Here is a 23,160-nt window from a genome sequence, read left to right on the forward strand (position 1 = left end):
TCAGGAGGGTCACAGGAGACGGGATCGGTCGGTGATGCTGCAGGCTCGAAGGAGGAGTTGTCATGGCTTAGGAGGGTCAGTGGATTGGGGGGGTCAGCAATACTGCACACTCGAGGGGTCACGGCAGTAGGTGCCATTGATCTGCCGGCTCCATTGTATTGCCCGTGGTTGATGAGATTGATTTCAAGAAAATGGCCATGGAGTCACTTGACCATTTTCTTGAAGTTCATCGCATCCACCGGAGATGATTCAATGGAGACCGCATCCTACTGTTAGATCAATGGCACCCGCCACATCGCAACCCTCAGTCCTGTGACCCTCCTGATCCGCTCCACTGCAGTAACACCACTTCCTCTGAGCCCTCAGTATTGCTGACCCTGCCTCCTGTGACCTCGCTCCACCACTGCCACTCCGGTAAGCCCCATTTTATCACCAATTTTTTGGGGAAAAAAGTGCATCTTGTAATTCAGGAAATACGGTATATTACACATCAGCAGTGTGAGTATTTCCTGTATCTTCTTCTCTTCTCAGGTCATTAGGATGTTCACCTAAGGCTCTTTCTAGTATGGAGGGGATGGATCTAAATAAATCCTGTTGGAAATCCAATCCCATAAAGACATAAATGATTGGATTCATGCAGCTGTTAAGAAAAGCTAGACTCGTAATAATGGTATTTACTATAAGGACTGAAAAGCTATTTTGAGAATACCAGTTTGTTAGTGGCCAGATGTAATATGGAAACCAGCAGATAAAGAAACACGATACAACAGCGGTGATGATCCTGGAGGATCTCTGAGATCTCTGGAATCTTTTACTTTTTCTAATCTTGTAGAAAATGGTGACATAACAGGAGAAGATGATGAGAAAAGGGATCACACACAATATAACTAGTCGGATCTGCTGAATGTTGTGATCTAATTTTGGGTTATAACAATCTAATATATATTTATATAGACACCACTCACTTAGATCACCTACACGGTATCTATACATGTAATACCCTAAACCGGCTACAATGAGGCTCAGCCCCCAGATGATCGCTGCAGAGATTCTCACCACATTACAGGTTCTATGAGCTTTGGCCCAGAATGGCCACATGACGGACACCCAGCGGTCAATACTCATGGCCGTCAGGAGGAGAACACAGGTGCTGATGTTTATATTAAACAGGAACATGTTCACTAGGCAATATCCAAAATCTAAGCGGTATGAGAAATATACAGCCCAGTCAGCAATTCTCAGAGGCAGAGACGCAGAGCACAGGAAGTCCGCGATGGCCAGGTGGAGGAACCACATGGCATTGATTGTGTTCTTCATCCTGAATCCGGCAATCCAGATGACTAATCCATTACCGATAATCCCGAGAGCAAAAACAATGCTGTATAATGTAATTGCCATCTTCTGTACAATCTCATCATAATTATAAAGATCATAATTCGCATTGTATTTTTCATCAGGTGACCTGAGAAGACATGATAGGGTAGACGTTAGTAAATATAGTTCATAGCTTCATAACCTTGTACCTTGTATATAGTGGGTGCATGAAAGACGAGGCTGACAACAAAGTGGAATCACATTGTGATGCTAGATATCACACCATCAAATCCCCCCATTCTTTTTCAGGAGATCACATATCTCATTTTTAAATTTGACTAATCTGCTCCATAAGACTAATATGACCGCACAGCGTTCAGAGGGATATATAAAATATCCAGATGTCTCAATAATTATTTACCTTTCCACAAACTTTACATTTTCTACACTATAAATCTAATATAATATTGCACCAGGCTAGCAAATCCCGAACAGGTTGCAATAACCATCACAACCACTGGGTGACCACACAACCTTCATGTATGGAAAACTTGGATATTTTTCTGGCAGACCTTTCCAATGGTAAAAAAAAATGCTGCAAAAACTCTGTAAGAATTCACATGCTCCTTCTTTAAAAAATGCAGCATTATTCCATTTCAGTCAGGGGAAAAAAAAGGAATCATGTGTATGAGATTTTACAATTTTATTTTCTCATTTTAAGGAGTGGGACTCCTAGATTGGTGAAGCCTATGCACCAAAGCGGGCTTTACATGCTGTGATCTCGCTAGCGAGATCGCAAGCGATCATACTCGCCCCCTTCGGTTGTGCGACATGGGCAAATCGCTGCCCGTGCCGCACAACCTCGCTTAACCCCGTCAGACGCACTTACCTGCCCTGCGACGTCGCTCTGGCCGGCGAACCACCTCCTTTCTAAGGGGGCGGTTTGTGCGGCGTCACAGCGACGTCACACGGCAGCCATCCAATAGAAGCGGAGGGGCAGAGATGAGCGGGACGTAACATCCCGCCCACCTTCTTCCTTCCTCATTGCCGGTGGAAGCAGGTAAGGAGATGTTCATCGCTCCTGCGGTGTCCCACACAGCGACGTGTGGTGCCGCAGGAACGACAAGCAACATCACTAATAAGCATAAAACGATTTTTTGTTTCAGGACGACCTCTCCTCGGCAAACGATTTTGACCGCCTTTGCGATCATTTAAGGTCGCTCATAAGTGTCACACACTGCGATATCATTAATGAAGCCGTATGTGTGTCACAAACACCGTGACCCCGACGATAATTCATTAACGATATTGTAGAGTGTAAAGCCCACTTTAGTGCAAGACCATATAAAACACCAGATCAAAAACTGATGGGAGGGATTGCAATACAGCCTGAAATACACATAGAGGATGGCTTCAGAAAACATTTTTCCCTTTTGGAAGGAGTGGTACTTCAAAACTGGTAAAGAATATGCACTATGCGCAAGAGCTATCAAAAATGATAAGGAGGAACTCCAAAACAACATGGAAAACACATAGAATTGGGACTTATGTGCCCAACAAGGAGACTTGGATTTGAGTCCACTACTCAAAGTACAAGTGGCACGACAAGGATCGTCAGACATCCAACTTGGATACTGTTCCAGCTAAGGTGGAAGGCCGTTCCTTCTTTGCTGGCTCAGGGCATCAGGCAGCTGCCGGGGCTTCCAATACATTGAAGCAGGGGTTCCCAGATCTTTTTTTATCTCCTTGGAGAGTGATGACGTTTGCCAATAATAATTCATGAACCATGGGGGGGGACTTCTCCAACCCATTCAGGCGAGTGCCAGCATCATATTTTTCAGAGATCAAGAAGCCGTTTCTCACTCATAACTTTTAGAGGTCCAGGAGCCAGCCCTTAATCAGTTTTTAGAGGGCCTGCAGCCAGCCAATGCTCATAATTTTTAGAATGCCAGCGGGCGATCCTCACTCAATTTTTAGTGGAACAGCAGTCAGCCCTCACTTGTAATTTTTAGAGATCCAGCAGCCAGCTCTTATTCATAATATTTAAAAGGCCAACCGCTGGCCCATACTCATAATTTTGAAAGGACCAGCAGCAGGCCCTTGCTCAACTTTTAGAAGGCCAGTGGCCGGCCCGTACTTATCATTTTTAGAGGGCCCGCAGGTGGTCCAAACTCGTATATTTTAGAGGGCCTGCAGCCGACCATCACTCATAATTTTTATAGGGCAAGCAGAGGACCCTCACTCAATTATTAGAGGGCAAGCAGCTGGCCCATACTCATAATTTTTAAAGGACCAGCAGCCAGCATGTACTTATAATTTTTAGAGGCTCAGCATTGAGCCCTCACTCAGCTGACACAACCAAGATGATAAACACCTATGAGACCATAATCAGTGTAACCATCTCTGCACTGAATGGAGCTAATAGCCATTTTAATAGGGAAAATAATAGACGTAGGCCTGAAAAGGACATTTGGTTTGAGGTTGCAGAAGCAAGATTTCAAAGGCTAAAATTGCTGCATAAATGCCTCTAATACACTATACCTTTTCCAGCAGCTTGCCCTACACTAAATACAGCTAAGAGTGGTAATATTAGAGAATATATTGTTTTAGGTAGTAGCAGAAATGTATATTAAGCTAGAATTCTTGTCTTCATGCCTCTAATACACTCTCCCTTCTCCATCATCTTGCTCTACGCTTAATATAGCCAAGAGTGGTATTACTAGAGAATATAATAGATTTTTACATAGCAAGCAATGTCTGTAAGGCTAAAATCCCTGTGTACATGCCTTTAATACACTATCCTTTCTCAAACAGCTTGTCCTTTACTAAATGCAGCTAAAACTGGTATTATTAGAGAATATATTTTTCACGTAGCAGAAGCAAGGTCTGTAAGGGTAAAATCCCTGCCTATATGCCTTTACTACACTATCCCTTCTCCAGCAATTTGCCCTAAACAAAATGCAGTTGAGTAGTATTATTAAAGAATAGAATACATTTTTATGTAGCAGCAACAAGGTCTATAAGGCTAGAATCCCTGCCTACATGCATCTAATGCACTATCCCTTTTCCAGTATCTGGCCCTACACTAAATGCAGCTAAGAGCACTGTTATATACAAGGACTGTTGGTTTAGTGTCGCACCTGCAGGTACTGTCACACTATAACACACTCTCCATTTTCTTGCAGGACCTCTGACTACACTATTTCTGGGTACAGTGTGACGATCATGGCATCACCTTCTCTTAAATAGAGCCGATAATGCCATGCTGCCAACTAATCACAGTAAAGCCAGTGACTAATATTTCTAAGGCATTACTGTGATTTCCAGGCAATACCAGCATATTTAGTGGCTGAAAAAAGTGCAAAACATGTGAGATGGGGACCCAAGCACTGCCCTAATTCCAGGATATTCAATTGAGTATCGAGCTTCTTGACCAACCCAATGCTTGATTGAGTACTGAGCAGTGTTAATCATGCTGGCTCATCACTTATGAAGACACAGATGTCCGAGCAGCTGAGAAGTCAAGGAACGTTAAAAGCTCCCTTAAAGTTATTGTTTTGGAAGCTTCTAGAAGACCTGTTGGCTCTGATCTCTGGTAATCTAAAAGGTTAATGGAGCTTCCAGCCACCGGGTCTCTCAGGGGCTGGGAGGCCCACAAACCTTAAAGGAGCCTTTAAGTTTCTAGGAGTTCGAAGCTGTTGGGACACCTAGAGGCTGTGAACTCTGGTAAAAGTTCGCATCCTCCAGATGTCCCAGCAGCTGAGAACCCCACAACATGTAAAGGCTCCTTAAAGGCTTCTTTATGGTTTATGGGCCTCATAGCTACCAGACTGCCAGCCTGGTGTGCTGTCATATCCAGCAATTCAGCAATCATGCACTCAGGGCACCGGAGTTCACACTCGGGGGCTCCCCTGCTGCTCTAAGTCAACTCAGTTGAACCTGTTGTGAGATTGCCATACTACCGGACTGCTGTACATGGCTGTACAGCAGTCTACTTTACCTGCGCTGATTATCACAAATAAGCGGGGAATCGCACATCAAAGTGGTGTAATTCTCTGACATCTTTGTTTCCAGAAGCAACCTGTGTTTCAGAGATTCAGTTTCACCACTTTTCCATCCATTCCATTTTTATGGCCCCACCAGACATCCTAGGAGGGTCTACCAGAAAATTATTCCAGTTTCCCATTGACTTGCATCAGATTTGTTGTTTGTGATAAATACAAGAATAGTACCAAATATTCTAGACGAATAATCCAAACCCGAATATTTCACTATTCGTCCATCACTAGTCATGAAAGAACAGTCTCAGAATCACTGGGATTTGTTGAAGTTTTCCAAAGTTCGAAAGTGTGAAAGGGTTAAGGAACCCCTAAAAAAGAGAACGTGTAAAACACTTTAGTAGGAACATAATCAGATGTGACAGACGTCTTTCACTGTGGTTATAGCAGATCTGGATATATCTGTTGGTTTCTATAGGATCTTCTGCAAAAAAACTCTGCTCTGTGCCTATTTATCTTGACAAAAAATGAATGCAGAGAAAGTCTTTGTCTGGCTCTGATCACATCTGTGTTATTATACAGGGAAGAAAGATGTTGTCCCCGAGCAACGTACGACTTTTCTAAGGAGCCTCTGTGTGCAAATGGGACCTTGGGTGGGCTGCATGACACACATGAGACACCAATGCCCACTTAGCCAACCAGAAAGTTCACTTTATTCTTTACAACGTTATGACAGACATAGCCTTCCTTTACATCTCTCCTCTCAGTGTAGTGTGTGGTACTACCTCTCAGCCGATCCCCTTCCGCTATCTTGGATCTTGTCCTCAAGCTGCGGTGTCTGTATCTCTGTCCTCTTGATTCTACTCACCTTTGTCCAATTCTGGGCCCCGGTGGCTCTCTAGTTTGGCAACTCTCCAAGTCCACCAGGGTGAGCCATAGGCTCCAGACCTCTCAATGTTACCTCAGGGTTCCCCGACTGGCCCTAGCAGTGAGGCCATGTCTTCTCACACTTAAAACATTTTCTAGACTAGCTTCACTTGGGATCTCCAAACCATCCTCTTTCCCGCATTTGTCACTTCCTCTTTTACCCGAACTCTTTCATCCTGCCGCTATCTCAGCCCAACCACTAAGTGGTGTTATTGCTAACAGTCCCGCTCTACTATGTCTGGAGCCTGCACCCAGCTAGCAGCACAACATATTAACATTATGCATCAGTAATTAATATAACACACAGAATACATGACATAACTGGTTAAAGGACACCTTCTACACAAGAGCCACAATACACAACTGAATCCTCTGCTCCACAGACACCACTGACGACTGATGGACGACACTGATGTGTAGAGGAGTTTGATGGGTTATCCAGAGTTTCCATTATTGTGGTAGGAATAATGGCGCTGCAGGTGGAGCTGATTTATCCCTATGAATATTGATGTAATCGGGGGGAGGCTCGGATATAGATGTGAATGGAGTCTGCACTGATGTCTCACAGAAGAAGAAAAAGGAATATAAACTTACCAGTCGTTGTTGTCAAGAATTGTATTAGCTGTGGTCAGATCCTCATAATAATAATAATCATCAATAGAGGCCATTCTGAGGATTTACCTAGAAAACAAATAAATAAAAATAATAATAATTATACAGCAGACTATTTTATCATCATGTCTGTGTATTAGAAGTCATGTTGATTAATTAAAGACCACGGATGCATTTTTTTTTTTAAATATTATTGTTCCCTCTGTCAGTAATCAGTAATGTGTGTAGAGATTATATTACATTACTGACCAGTCTCCGTCTTTTGCTGTTTCCAGTTTTCCTTGTCTCGTTCTGAGTCTCATAAACTAACACTGAAAAGTGCCCTCCGCTCCACACAGAAGATGCTGAGTGATCCGGCAGGACAGAACTGCAGTCACATGATGGTGGAGTAGACTGGAGCAGCGCCGGAAACGGCAGAGGATGACGACTGAGAAGTGATGCAATACACCTTCGTTATTCACATTTGCCTCTACCTTACATTGTGAAGTAATTTATCTAATATTTAAAGCTGAGTGTGTGTGTGTGTGTGTGGGTGTGTGTGTGGGTGTGTGTGTATGGCTGCTAAAGGAATCCTCACCGTCGCATGTACAATCACAACATTTTGCAAAGACACTCCATTTGACTCAGGGAATGTCATAGACTATGTTTTGAGGGGAATATTTAACCCCACACTTTACAGTTTTTGGATAAAAACCTGCCTGCTTAAAGTTTAAAGTCAATGAGCTGTGAGCCATAATGCAGCCAGAACTTCAGAAAAATGTTGAGGTGTCACAATGCAGCCAGGGAAAGAGACAGAAAGACAGAGAGAGACAGACAGACAGAGAGACAGACAGACAGAGACAGACAGGAAAAGAGACAGAAAGGGAAAGAGACAGACAGAGAAAGAGAAAGACAGGGACAGATGCATACAGGCAGAGACAGACAGACAAAGAGACAGACAGACACAGATAGACACAGACAAAGAGAAAGACAGAGAAAGAGATAAATAGGGAAAGACAGGGACAGATGCATACACGCAGAGACAGACAGACAAAGAGACAGACAGACACAGATAGACACAGACAAAGAGACAGACACAGACAAAGAGAAAGACAGAGAAAGAGACAAATAGGGAAAGACAGGGAAATAGACAGACAGAGACATACAGGGAAAGAGATAGAGAGACAGATAGGGAAAGAGACAGAGAGACAGATAGGGAAAGAGACAGAGAGACAGATAGGGAAAGAGACAGAGAGACAGAGACAGACAGGAAGAGAGAGAGACAGATAGAGGCAGACAGGGAAAGAGACAGACAGACAAAGAGATAGAGACAGACAGGGAAACAGACAGACAGGGAAAGGGACAGACAGACAGACAGACAAAGAGATAGAGAGAAATAGACAGACAGAGAGGGAGACAGATAAAGACTGGGAGAGAGACAGAGAGACAGTTACTATCCCGGGCAACGCTGGGTACTACAGCTAGTATTTATATAAAGCTGAATGAAGTAAGATTAGCGGCACACTGTATAGGTCTTGGTGACTGACTGCATCCAGTAATAATGGCACTGGGCAAAGTTTGGAAAATGTTTAGAATATTATTCTATTATTTTATAAACAATTTGCCACAAATATGTCTCTAAGGAAACTTGGATCCTACCGTTGATAAAGACATACATTTCTGTTGTGAAATTACTTACTACTAGTGATGAGCGAGAACTAAAATACTCAGGTGCTCGTTTCGGGGAAGACGCCCGGACACGTCAGACTCCTAAGTCGCTGCTGAAAACAATGTTGCCAGAGTAGTATGCCCCTGTAACGCCAGACAAGAAAACTTACACAACTGACAGTAAAATAGATTTTAAGGGGTAAAATGGTAAAGAAACATTCTTTTGTAAAGACCTGATTCTAAGGAAAATTTAACTTGAGAGGAAAACTGCATTCTCCACCCCTTTGGCTATATTCACACTAAGGTTATGTGCGCACGTTTAGTATTTAGTTGCAAAAGTTTAATGTTCCATTTCTACATCTCTTCCCAGGAAAACCACAGTGCAAAAACACAAGTTTACTATTCTTTTTTTTTGCATGCATAATTTCTCACTGTCACTATTGAACAATGCGGACAAAAAATTCTGATCGAATTGACATGCTGCAGATTATTTTCTGCACCAAATCTGCAAGTAAAAAACTCAACATGTGCACTACACTTCAGGTTCCTCATTGACTTTGTTTGCATAAGGATTTGCTTCCAGGTTTATGCCAAAACTGCACTAAAAAACACATCAAGAAATGTGGTAAAAATGCACTATGTGCACACAACCTTAGTATCCTTGCAAAAACACAGCAGTTTCCTTTTCAATTGGGTAAAATAAACAATCGTGTTCCTTAGCTTTATGAAATCTCATCGCTTTTGCTTTGACTGTAAAATTAGCTTTTAATTTGCATAAAACCCATTAAAAATTCAGCCAAAAACCGCTGCATAAATGCAATATCTGAACATAGCCTTAATGGCTTCCACAGCACTCAGCACCCATCGCTTATGACTACAGGAGATGGCATAGTATAGTGAAGAGATGTCAAACTCAAATACATAGAGGGCCAAAATTAAAAAATAGGACAAAGGCGAGAGCCAATCTAGTTGAAGGCCTCACATAATCCTCCATTCAAAAAATTGGGCCCCATATAGCCCTCCATACAGAATAATGGGCCCCATATTGCCCTTCATACAAAATAATGGGCCCCACACATCCACCATACAGAATAATGGATGCTACATAGTCCTCCATACAGAATAATGTGCCCCTCATAATCCTCCATACAGAGTAATGGGCCCCACATAGCTCTCTATACAGAATAATGGGCCCCATATTGCCCTTCATACAAAATAATGGGCCCCACACATCCACCATACAGAATAATGGATGCTACATAGTCCTCCATACAGAAAAATGGGCCCCTAATAATCCTCCATACAGAGTAATGGGCCCCACATAGCCCTCTATACAGAATAATGGGCCCCATAAAGCCATCCATGCAGAATAATATGCCCTACATAGTGCTCAATATAAAATAATGGACCCCACATAGCCCTCCATACAGAATACTGGGCTCCACATAGCCTTCTATACAGAATAATGTGCCCCATGTGGCGCCCCTGACCCGGTCAGGCACCACTGAGTACTGCACCCATGCTGGGACAGGTAATCCTAAGGGCCAGAATGAGGTGTGTACGCACAGACACATAGCAACCAGGTCTCCCACAACTTTAGAGGGGACCCTTGGGTAGACTCCCTGGATAGACCCCCATGGTATTCCACGTCAGGGGGTTATCCGAACACAGAGTGCTAGGAAGACGAGCTAACAGGTTACCCTCAGACTGGCCTGAAGTATCCCTGGTCTTACCTGGTTTATCACAGCAACGCCCGGGTCAGCTCACTGCAACATCAAGAGTGAGTAAAAACCAATTAAAAGACTTTTGGACTCAGCCTGTGTTATTCCGGGACCCGCTACCCTGATCACCTAAGCCCCTGGGGCCTGCCTCACTCACAGGAGGCTACATCATCTGGCTGCAGACTCCATCAACCCCAGACGCTCGTAAAACCTGCAGCAGCGGTCATTCACATCCCTGACTGCAAGCCGTGAGTGGCGTCACGACATATAAAAAAAACTGACATTCCCTGTTGCTATATTGAACAAGCCCTGTGGCGTCCCTGAACAGGACCAGCTCCCCTGGGGCGTCACATCTTTCTTTTTGGCGTCACAAACAGGATCGTGGACTAGACCCGTTCAGAGGGGTGACAGTGTGCCTCGGCGGTCCAATTGAAAAATTTGAACCGCCGCCATTTTTGCCCCCGCTGAAAGTGCGTCATCAAAAGGCTGCAGCTCGCGCAGACGAAGTAACTGCCCACGGAGAGGAGTGACCATCCCAGAAATCCCCAGAGCGCTCTGACCCCGCGAAAGGAGGAGATGAGGGGGCTGATCTGTCCCCGGACAGCTGGGACATCCCTAGTCCTGTGGGAAGGGAAACGAAACTACGGCCAAAACCTGAGAGGAAGCTGATGATCGAGGGAAGGAGCAAGATGGCGTCGGCAAAGGGTGATCAAAGGGAGCAGGGCTGGTCAAGGCCCATGACGGTGGAGGAGCTAGAAGCGGAGGTTGAGAGAATTGCTGACCGCATGGAGGAGCAGCGGAAACGTCAAGTAGCTGCCTGGAGAAACAGAATGCTGGTGGTGATCTGAAGCCTGCGGCTGTCCGTGCAGCGGGGCCTGCCTGGAGGCGCCACCCATGCTCAGCCTAAACCACCGCCAGCGACAGAGACCCCGCCACTGGATGTCTTCAGCCCAACTCCAGGTGAGTCCGATGCTACCCCTTCCTTACCTGGTGTGCTGATCCCGCCGGCACTACCATCGGAAGCCGGTGCGACGCCTATGCCGACCCGACCTGAAGCGGTCGCAGCACCCTCTCTGCTGGAGAGGGGTCCAGGTGCCTTGCCCTCAGGTTACTTGGTTGCTAAAGACCCGGTCATCGAGCTGCCACTTACCAGACCTGAAGCGGCCGCACTGCCCTCTCCACTGGAGAGGGATCCTGAAGTCCTGCCACCGTCCTCCCTGGCTGCCGAAGGTTCGACCCCAGAGCTGTCACTTGCCCGACCGGAGGAGGTCGCAGCACCCTCTGGAAGAGAGGCCATGTTGGTTTATCTAAAGCCAAGGCCGTGCTGCTGTTTCGCCACCGACTGGAAGAGGTCGCAGCACACTCTGTCAGGGAGGGAGAACAGGTCCAGCAGCCAGTGGCAACCGCCACCCCATCACCTACCCGACCTAACCAGGTCACAGCAAACTCCAGCAGGGAGAAAGAGATGTGGAGTGCTTTGCTCACCTGGTGTTCCGCTTATGACCAGGTGATGTCACTGTGGAGGGAGGCCCACCCCAGGGCCATTTCAGCATTGCAAGCCCACAGAGAGTGACGACGGGTGAGAGCCGGTCGCCCACACCCCCTTGTGAAGCCCATCCTTGGGAGTGAGCAGTTGGAGGCCCGGGACCTGCAAGAAAAGCAGTCCCTGCGGCGGGCCGGATCCCCTCCACCTGGGAGTAGTGAAGGAGTTCAATTGCCGTAAGGGGTGGGGTTTCATTGTGGAAGCAGGGGTAAAAGAGGGGATTTTTGTGTCCCGGCGGGACGTGCAGTCCTATTTGCAGTGGGGTCACCCTGGCCGTGACCTGTACATGGGGGATGTAATGGAGTTTACATGGCATATGGGGGAGAGAGGCTGGTTCGCTTTGGATGTGGTGCCATGTCCAAGGGGAACCTCAGTGAGCCCAGGCTCTACCTCCACCGCATCGACCAGTTCTCCATTGTCACCATTGCCAGGTGACGCCCATGACACGACCTCCCGGGGTCAGTGCACCAAAGTACCAAGCACTGACCTTGGAAGGCGGAAGTCAATTTAGTTAATATAGAAAAAGTACACTGACGCTGACACCTGCCCAGACACTGCCCGGTGTAGTAACCGTTGGCAGGGGAGAACGGTCACTTGGTGAAACAGAGAAGGTGTTCCTGGTGACTAGGCACGTATGGGGTACAGGTCCCTAGAGCAGACTCCTGTTTAACTATCTGCTAAACCGGCCAGTGAGGGGAACTACAAGTACCTCACCAACCTTACAGAGTCCAAGCCTCAGCAGCAACGCAGGGACCCATAAGGGGACAGCACCTGGAGCCATCTCACTTGGTCTACGCTGCCAGCAAACATGCCTAACACAAGGGAGAAAAGGCAGTTGCGACTCCCTGGATAGACCCCCATGGTACTCCCCGTCAGGAGGTCATCCGAACACAAAGTGCTAGGAAGGCGAGCTAACAGGTTACCCTCAGACTGGCCTGAAGGAACCCTGGTCCTACCTAGTTTATCACAGCAACTTGGACTCAGCCTGTGTTATTCCGGGACCCGCTACCCTGATCACCTGACCCCTGGGGCCTGCCTCACTCACGGGAGGCTACATCATCTGGCTGCAGACCCCATCAACCCCAGATGCTCGTAAAACCTGCAGCGGCGGTCATTCACATCCCTGACTGCAAGCCGTGAGTGGCGTCACGACATATAAAAAAACTGATATTCACTGTTGCCATATTGAACAAGCCCTGTGGCGTCCCTTAACAGGACCAGCACCCCTGGGGCGTCACACCCACATAGCCCTCCACACAGAATATTTGGCCCTACATAACCCTCCATACAGAATAATGGGCCCCACATAACCCTACAAACAGAATAATAGGATCCACATAGCCCTCCGTATAGAATAATGTGCCTCACATAGCCCTCCATACAGAATAATGTGCCCCACATAGCCCTCCATACAGAATAATGGAGCCCAAAGCCAAAGGTAACCAAAGAGAGGCGACCAAGGAAGTACCAGTACATCCTTGGTCGTATACGGGTTAGGAAACCTAAGCGTTTGTCGAGTAGTTCCCAACTAAACTCCAAAACAGACCTGGCACAAGGTGATTATTTTTTTTTTATTAAAATCTCAGTACATATTGTGCTTCTGGGCTTAAAGGAGTAATCCAGTCTAAAATGATAAGTCTGTGACTGCAGACTGATGAATCCTGCCAGTACATACACTGTGAACTGAGAGGATTTGCCAGTTTCTGAGCTGGGAACTGAGATCATGTGAGCAAAATTGTCCATGTTCTTGGCCAAAACCTGACTAGTGGGTGCGACCCAGCTTCATACAAGTGTATTTAGTATTGCCACATCTACTGGATTGCCATGCCTAATAGTCAGACGTGCTCATTCTATACACTTGTATTGAGCGATACCACGCCCACTAAACAGGAACATACATATTGCGCATATGTGTTCACGTGGCTGCCGTTACCAGCTCACAAACTGACAAATTCCGACAGCGCACATGTATGCACTGGAAAGCTTCAAGGATTCATACGTTAGCCTAGTGTGACTGCTGACTTTTCAGTTTAGACCAGACAACCCCTTTAAGGTATTCTTTTTTAAGTGGCATAGACATAGACATAAAAGATCGTCTGCTATATATAAAGATCTGATCACTAAGGAAGTAGATACACAGGCTTCTCTCAGAATATAATCAAAGGATTTTTTTTTCAAACTTTTAATTAGAGACACACCTGTAGATGTATTTTAATGCACACGTGAAAAACACTGTTTCTTTGTGCAACATCATAGGAAAGTCAAAAGGAATCAGCTAAGATCTCAGAAAGAGAATTGAAGATTTGCACATCTGGTTCATCCTTGGGTGCACTTTCCAGATACCTGAAGGTACCTTGTTCATCTGTACAAACAATAATATGCAAGTACAAACAAGATGGCGATGGACAGCCATCATACCACTCAGGGGGGAGATGGGTTCTGTGTACCAGAGATGAACGTTCTTTGGTCAGACATGTGCATATCAGCCCAAGAAGAAAAGCAAAAGACCTTGTGAAGATGCTGATGGAAGCTGGTAAGATTGTGTCATTACCCACAGTGAAAAAAGTACTGAATCAATATACGCTGAAGGGTCACTCTGCCAGGAAGAAGCCATTACTCCAAAAGAAACATAAAATAAACAAATTAATATTTGCAAGTGCACACAGGAACAAAGACCTTAATTTTTGGAGACATGTCCTGTGGTCAGACAAAACTAAAATTGAACAGTTTGGCCATAATGACTATCATTACGTTTCGAGGAAAAAGGGAGAAGCTTTGAAGCCTAAGAACACCATCCCAACTGTGAAACACGGTGGTGGCAGCATCATGTTGTCAGGTAGTTTTGCTGCAGGTGGGAATGGTTCCCTTCATAAAATAGATGGCACCATGAGGAAAGAAGATTATGTGGCAATACTAAAGCAACATCTTATGACATCAGCCAAGAACTTAACACTTGGGTGAAAATGAGTCTTCCAAATAGACAATGACCAAAAACATATGGCCTAACTGGATCCTAAGTGGCTTAAGGATAACAAAAGTCAATGCTTTGGAGTGGCCATCACAAAACCCTGATTTGAATCCTATTGAAAATTTACGGGCAAACCTGAAAAGGTCGGTGCAAGCAAGGCGACCTACAAACATGGCTCAGTTACAACAGTTCTGTCAGGAGGACTGGGCCCAAATTCCTACCAACTATTATGAGAAGCTTGTGGAAGGAGATCCAAAACATTTAAGGCAAGTCATACAGTGTAATCGCAATGGAATCAAATACTACTGACATGGAGGGAAACCTTTGACTTTGCATAAAGGAAGAAAAATGCCTTAAAACATTCTATCTATCATTATTATGACATTTGTCAAATATAAATAATTTTGGTTCCTAATTGACCTAAACGGGAAAGATGTATTCTGACTTCATGTCGAATAGTGAGAAAAACCTGCAGATGTGTCTTTATAGAGAGTGGATGGAACCTTTTGGTTTCAATGATAGATAGATAGATAGGTAGATTTACATATACACACATTATATATATATATATATATATATATATATATATATATATATATATATATATATAAACAGATAGATGATAGATAGATAGCTAGATAGATTTCATTACCTTCCTTCCTTCTCCTCCTTCTCTTTGGTCAGTGAGAGCAGCGGATCCTTCATCTATAACAAGCATTGCTCCTGTGTGTGTATATATATATATATATATATATATATATATATATTCTCTTCTCCGCCCCCCAATCCATAAGACACTTCCGCTAAGTGCAAACAATTATCAAAGTACAGAATGATTGTTTTTTATATTTCTTACTTAATTGTTACTTAAACATTCAGATGTGATGGCTTATACATAATTAATATCAGTTTTAATGCTTTTTCTTGAGTCTTATACAAATATCTGCGCTTTGAGTCCATTATTGGAAAAGTACAATAGAAATATTTTTTGTTCATGTAGATAATGATAAAATCAGGTAAGTATTCATACATTAGAATCAAGCCAATCTCCTCTCCAGGTGGAAACAACAGGTCAATCTTTCAAATCAATTAAATGTATAGCAATGAAGATAAAATATACCTTTTAATAATTTATGTATAATATGTAGGATCCAATAATTCCGGCACCAAACAAGTGCAATAACCAAAGGACAAACACCAATACATATAAAAAAATCATTTAATCTCACCTAATCCGGACTTGGGACGTTCTGACACACATCTCCAGTTGGAAAAACAATGGAGCAGATAATAATAGTTAACCCTGTCGTGACCCTGTATGACTCCTGCCATTACAATGACAGTTCCCAAGTATGGGAAATAATTAACCCCAAAGAAACAACCAATACCCTCTCTACGTGTTTCCTCCACAATAACGTGGATTCCTCAGTGGAGCAATTATGGGGGATACAAAAAATGTGTAAATTGCAGTGGCAAAATAAATTAGGTCAGCGAGTGTCTGCTTCACCCTCCAATAGCAAAAATCAATGTAAGACTCAACATATTTAAATCACCCGCTCTGACAGCGTCTATTGTCACTTCTGGGTGTTGTTCATGTCTGGTATAATGTTGGGCATGTGTGTTTCAATCCATCTCTCTATAGTGTATAACTCACTCCTGGTTTACGTTCAACCCCTCTGATCACATCTTTCTATTTTTGTGCCAGGTTGCCTAGCGATGATCGCACATGTGACCTCTGTTATATACTCTCATGATCTCGCGAAGTAGCCACTATCGGCTGATCCCATCTCTCCAATTCTGTAGTGTCATGCATCACATGCCGGCGTTGGAGGTAACTAAGCAACCTGTACACAGGCGCATTAAGCAGCATTGTTCCACGCCGGTGTTGGAGGTAACTAGGCAACCTGTACACAGGCGCATTAAGCGGCATTGTTCCACACTGGCATTGGAGATAACTAAGCGACCGGTACACAGGTGCATTAAGCGGCATTGTTCCACACTGGCATTGGAGATAACTAAGCGACCGGTACACAGGTGCATTAAGCGGCATTGTTCCACGCCGGCGTTGTAGGTAACAAGACAACCTGTGCGCAGGTGCATTGAGCGGCATTGTTACACACCAGCATTGGAGGTAACTAGGCAACCTGTGCGCAAGTGCATTGAGCGGCATTGTTCCACACCGGCATTGGAGGTAACTAGGTGACCTGTGTGCAGGTGCATTAAGTGGCATTGTTCCACTCCGGTGCTGGAGGTAAATAGACAACCTGTGCGCAGTTGCATTGAGCGCCATTGTTCCACGCCGTCATTGGAGGTAACTACGCAACCTGTGCGCAAGTGCATTGAGCGGCATTGTTCCACACCGGCATTGGAGATAACTAGGCGACCTGTACACAGGTGCATTAAGCGGCATTGTTCCACACCGGCGTTGGAGGTAACTAGGCAACCTGTGCGCAGGTGCATTGAGCGGCATTGTTCCACACCGGCATTGGAGGTAACTAGGTGACCTGTGCATAGGTGCATTAAGTGGCATTGTTCCACACCGGCATTGGAGGTAACTATGTCACCTGTGCACAGGTGCATTAAGTGGCATTGTTCCACACCAATCCGGCAGCATCACAGGTTGGCATTAGGAGTAACCAAGTAACATATGCGCACGCGCATTCTGCAGCACTAATCCCCACTGGTCCAGCAACCTAATGTGTCACAGTCCGGCTTAGAAATAGCTGGGCAATATGTGCGCAGGTGCGTTGTACAATATTATTCCACCAACCTCAGACGTTCACACTATTATCAGGCAACCATATTATCACAATTATAAGAAGCAAATGCATTCAACGCCACCACATAAGTGCACATACTAGGCACATTAAAGGCTGAAAGATTATATATAGAGTGTGCAATAAAAAAAAAATTCTCCATGTATACACCCTCAAGATTCATAAATGTAGACATGGCCATGCGCTTAATTAAAACTAAAAAATACTTTTGCATTGGTTACAAACAAATCGTAACATCATTTGATGATTTTTTTTCTACTTTTTTTTTTCTTTATTTTTTATCATAACATTTTTATAATTGCAACTTGATACATTTCCTACATTTCTTTTTCACATTCATGAAATACATTTCCGGTTACAGAGATATAAGATTATATCTGGTAGAACATATAACACGAGAGCAGAAAAGCATGTAACATATATAGGTAATGTCATATTCTCATGGTGCAGGATACGTCCGACCTCGGGACCGACATCTCCCCTGGAATTTGGGGTCCCCCGTCCTGTGAATAATGTATAAATGTCTGAGATGATATTACCTCTAGAAGAAACACAACTGTGAGGAATAAGATTAATATCCAGAGACATTACACTGCCACATTATTTTTTTATTATTGGTACAGAGTGAAATACTTAATACATTTTCTCATGCAACTTTAATAACGCCACATTTTTCTTACTTTACAGACATTTAATATTATTAGTAATTACTAAGATGTTTTAACATAAGTGTTACAAAGATGTAACAAATATACTCCAAGTAATATTTTCCAGGCACTAAAGCATTCTATCCTATTGATTAAGATTAATACGTGTCGGGTAGTTGGTAACCAACAAAAGCCTAACTAGTCCCAATAAAATTCAGACTCATTTTATAGCTTTGAGGGGTTTAGTTGCTAAAAAAATAAATATATTTTATTTACAAATAAGGAGCTTCAGTGCACCCTTGGTGTGGCCAAAGTTCTCTGGACACAGTTACGCCTCCTCAATTTGCATACCGTCATGTCTTGATTGACTGCGCACAATGCAGTTGCTCACACAGTGCTATTGCTCCACACTCTGCAGCTGCTCACAGTGATATTTCTAGCTCTCATTTCATGCTCCTGACTGCAGTAAAGTACCGAGCCGCGGACATCACTGACTCAGAGGTTCTGCTCCTCCACACGGATACTACAGATACACTACGCAGTGTCAGTGCCAGCTCTCATCATTGGCTCCAGTACAGTATTGACCAGCAGCTACAGACAGGAGTATGATGGATATAAACTTTATGTATTATACAGCTGCCATTTGCCTCTAAAGGGTGCTTTACACGCTGCGATATCGGTTTCGATATCGCTAGCAAGCGTACTCGCCCCCGTCGGTTATGTGTCACTGGCAAATCGCTGCCCGTGTCGCACAACATCGCTTACACCCGTTACACATACTTACCTGCCTAGCGACGTCGCTGTGACCGGCGAACTGCCTTCTTTCTAAGGGGGCGGTTCGTTCGGTGTCATAGCGACGTCACTAAGCGGCTGCCTAATAGTAGAGGAGGGGCAGAGATGAGCGGACGTAACATCCCGCCCACCTCCTTCCTTCCTCATTGCCGGCGGGACGCTGGTACGGTGAGTTTCCTTGTTCCTGCGGTGTCACACACAGCGATCTGTGGTGCCGCAGGAACGACAAACAACCTCGTTACTCACCTGACAATGATATTTGGTGTTTGGACGACCTCTCCAAAACCAATGATTTTTACCACTTTTGCGATCGTTGAAGGTCGCTCGTACGTATTACACAATGTTTCTAACGAAGCCGGATGTGCGTCACAAACACCGTGACCCCGACGATAAATCGTTAGTGATATCGCAGCATGTAAAGCACCCTTAAGCAGCGATCATAGAACTCATCAACATAGCTGACTCTTTTAAATGCTTCTATCAATCATTGACAATGGCTTTAAGGGCATGCTCACATGAGCGTGGAAAACGGACGAATGCAATGTGAGAAAATCTCGCATTACACTCAGACCAATATTAGTCAATGAGGGAGAGCAGTTAGTCAGCTTTTCTCGCATCCAGATTCTGGATGCAAGAAAAGTCGCAACATGCTGCGATTTTCTGCCAGAGCCGTATCACTCGCACCCATTTAAGTGAATGGGTGCGGGAGAAACATCAGACTGCACTCGGATGTTAGCCCAGTGCACTGCGATATACGCACAGCCTGACAATGGAGGAGATGGGGGATTAACCCCTCCCTCTCCTCGCACCACCCGTCCTCAGCTTCACAGCTGTGACCCGATTGCAGGATCGAGCCAGGAGTCATTAGCATATCACATCCGATACTCTCGCATCAGCTGCCATACATTCGTGTGGGTCCAGCCTAAGGCAGCAAATCCTTCCAAGGCAACATGATCATGGGTTGTCACTTCTCGTCACTGCCATATTGGTTCTCACCATAGAATGAGCTTCATAAGAGGTAGTGATTTGTCCAATAGACTGTAATAATAGACTATTACAGTGCATGGAACCAGTAATCAAAAGGTTCATCTTACCAAGGAAGACTGAAAAATAAAGCAATAAATAAAAAAAAAATAAAAAAATCACACCCTTCTCCATTGTTAAAAAATGTGAGATGTGAGATGTGAAGCCTATTCGACATGGCCACATCTATTGGACACTTCAAGACCAGAGGTTTTCCTGTTTTTTTAGCTTTAGTTTTTCTTCTCCATCTTAAGAGTAATATTTTTTTAGTTTTTCACCAACATATCTTGTTTTTGTAGAGCAAGGTTTATTTCTTTAACAAAGAGTCATCATTTTTTATTTTTTCACTAACATCTTCTTTTTGTAGAACAAGTTTTTTTTTTAATTTGGTAACAAGTTGTAGTTTTGATGGACACCATTGATTTTAGCATTCAATGTTCTGAAGAACAAGAAAAAAATCAAATTGGGGTAAGAAAAATTAAATTCAGAGTTTTTGTTTTTTTGAGGGAGTATTTTTATGGTGATCAATGTCCAGCAAAAGTAACCGGATGACATTATTCTGCAGGTCAGTACAGTTAAAATGTTACCAAATTTGATGTGTGAAGCTTGTTTTTAGTGCAGTAGGCTGATAGTCTTACTGATACCATTTTGGGCTAGATGCATTTTAATCACTTTTTATTGCATTTTTTTTGGGGGGGGAGAGGAGGAACAGCTCTGGGAGAAACTGCATAAACTCACAGAGGAAACATGCTGCAGTCAAAAGCTGAATTGAAAGGTACTGTCAAGCTGCCACCAGGGGGAGCTGGAGCTCTGCAGGAGAAGACACTACACGGAGCAACAAGAACCAGGAAGTGGATACATAGTGTGTGCTTATACACTGCCTCCCAGCACAGCTGGGGAGCAGAGCTGCAGGGCATGTGAGGAATGGTCTGGCAGGCCAGGTCAAGCACAGGACAGGCAGAAGGAGGACCGGAGGAATGAACAGAAGCGGGGTCGAGGTCAGGCCGGGGTCAGTACCAGAGGAAGCAACCGAGTGGAGAGGTAGGAGAGGGGACAAAGGAATGGAGGGATGACTAGGGGAAAGAACACAGACAGGGCACGGGGGCGCAGGTGCAGACGGATCAGGATAACACTTACGGGACTAGCTATCACAGGCAAAGCAGAGTTAAGCTTATAGCCAGCGCTGCTTCACCGGAGATGACAGTTTTTAAAGCATCCAAGCTCTGGATGTGAGGCCCCGGAGAAGGCTCTGCCCCCTATCCATGTGGACAGGGAGGCAAAACAGTGACAGGTATATGAACATCAATTCACTAGATGAGCAATATAAATTAGTGCAAGGACTTAATTGACATAACACGTTTTTACCTCGGCTTGAGGTCTTCATCAGGATCTATAAAAACATCCCATAGAAATATAAAATAAATACTCGTTTCCCCAAAAGTCACATCACATAATAACAATCAGTGATGATGACAACACGATAACCATGATAAACCACAATAAAATCCGGAAGTCATCTTCTTATGGCTGGCTATATGCAGGTAGAGACTCAAACTGCCAATCACTGATTCCGAATCTCCTCGGGCAAGGTTCGGACAAGTAAACGTTCAATTCTGACCAGTGTCCCTTTTTGTGATAATAACTCTGGAACACTTTAACCTCTTAAGGATGAAGCCAGTTTTGTACTTAATGCTCAGGCCATTTTTTGCAATTCTGACCAGAATCACCTCTTCTGGCTTCGCAAATATTTGCCGAATAGGTCGCCTATTCACGAAAATTCGATTTGCAATGTAAGTCCATGGGAAACCCGAATAACAACTATTGGGAACTATTCAGGCTTCCCATAGACTTACATTGCGCCTCGAATATTCGCATAGCGGCGACCTATTCATCGGATATTCGCGAAGCCAAATATTTGAAGTATTTGATCATCCCTAGTTATAACTCTGGAACACTTCAGCATATCCCGGTAATTCTGAGATTGTTTTTTCATTACATATTGTACTTCATGATAGGGGTAAATTTAGGACAATATTTTTTGCTTTATTTGTGAAAAAATTGGAAATTTGATGAATATTTTGAACATTTCTCAATTTTCAAACTTTTTATTTTTATGCCCTTAAACCAGAGAGTTGTCACCCAAAATAGTTAATTAATAACATGTCCCATATGTCTACTTTATATTAGCATTCTTCAAACCCAATATTTTTTTTTTAGGAAGTTAGAAGGGGTCAAAGTTCATCAGCAATTTCTAATTTTTCCAACAAAATTTACAAAACCATTTTTTAAAGGACCACATCACATTTAAAGTGACTTTGAGAGGCTGAGTTAACAAAAAATACCCAAAAGTGATACCATTCTAAAAACTGCACCCTTAAATCTTCTCAAAGCCGCATACAGGAAGCTTATTAACCCTTAAGGTGCTTTACAGAAATTAAAGCAATGGGGAAGGAAAAAAAATAAATTTTACTTTTTCTCACAAAAATGTTACTTTAGCCCCAAATTTAGCATTTTACAAGGGTAACAAGAGAACATGAACCCCAAAATATGTTTCTCATTTTCTTCTGAGTTTGCTGATACCCTATATGTGGTGAAAATCTACTGTTTGAGCTCACGGTAGGGCTCAGAAGGGAAGGAGCGCCATTTGACTTTTTGAATGCTAAATTGTCTGGAATCGTTAGCAGATGCGATGTTGCTTTTGGAGAGCCCCTGTTGTGCCTAAGCAGTTGAAACCCAGAACAAGTGACCCTAATTTGGAAACTAGAGCCCTCACGGAATTTTTTGTAGTTGTGCACTTTAAAGCCCCAGATGCTTCACGGAATTTTATAATAGGAATGAAGCAAAGCCAGGAAATCACCAGTAATACTAGTCCTGGCGGCGGTTACCTACATTGAACTCTGGAGCTCTCACCAGAGCTCCGGAGTGCAGCCTGGACTGAACTCGGGGTTTGCAGGACTGACCCGCGAGTGCCAACTGATTCCACGGCGATTGCAGTTCAGTTCATTTCACAGCAGCGGACAGGACGGGCTGAACTCCGGGGCTCAGGTGAGAGCTTCTGAGTGCAGCCTGTGGTTAAGTTCATGACAGATGCGGACAGGCCAGGCTGCACTCAGAAGCTCTCACCTGAGCCCCGGAATTCAGCCCATCCTGTCCGCTGCTGTGAAATGAACTGAACTGCAATCGCTGTGGAA

At 44.2% G+C, this 23,160-nt stretch overlaps 1 protein-coding gene across 1 annotated transcript; it reads right to left on the reverse strand.

Moving 5' to 3' along the window:
* Window positions 1–267: 267 nt before the first annotated feature.
* On the reverse strand, window positions 268–6,907 carry LOC142255741 (formyl peptide receptor-related sequence 1-like). Its single transcript, XM_075327196.1, has 2 exons — window positions 6,834–6,907; window positions 268–1,462 (listed from the first exon to the last, which is right to left on the reverse strand). Exons 1-2 carry the CDS (start codon window positions 6,905–6,907, stop codon window positions 484–486), a joined length of 1,053 nt encoding a protein of 350 aa, XP_075183311.1. The 3' UTR covers window positions 268–483.
* Between the last annotated feature and the right edge of the window lie 16,253 nt (window positions 6,908–23,160).

The sequence above is a fragment of the Anomaloglossus baeobatrachus genome, chromosome 11 (assembly GCF_048569485.1).
Source record: "Anomaloglossus baeobatrachus isolate aAnoBae1 chromosome 11, aAnoBae1.hap1, whole genome shotgun sequence".
Classification (NCBI taxonomy): Eukaryota; Metazoa; Chordata; class Amphibia; order Anura; family Aromobatidae; genus Anomaloglossus; species Anomaloglossus baeobatrachus.

Coding starts and splice junctions, on each gene's coding strand:
- LOC142255741 (XM_075327196.1), bottom strand. CDS start 6,907: ATGGCCTCTATTGATGATTATTATTATTATGAGGATCTGACCACAGCT. Junction 1,463..6,833: donor ATTCTTGACAACAACGACTG/GTAAGTTTATAT, acceptor ATGTCTTCTCAG/GTCACCTGATGAAAAATACA.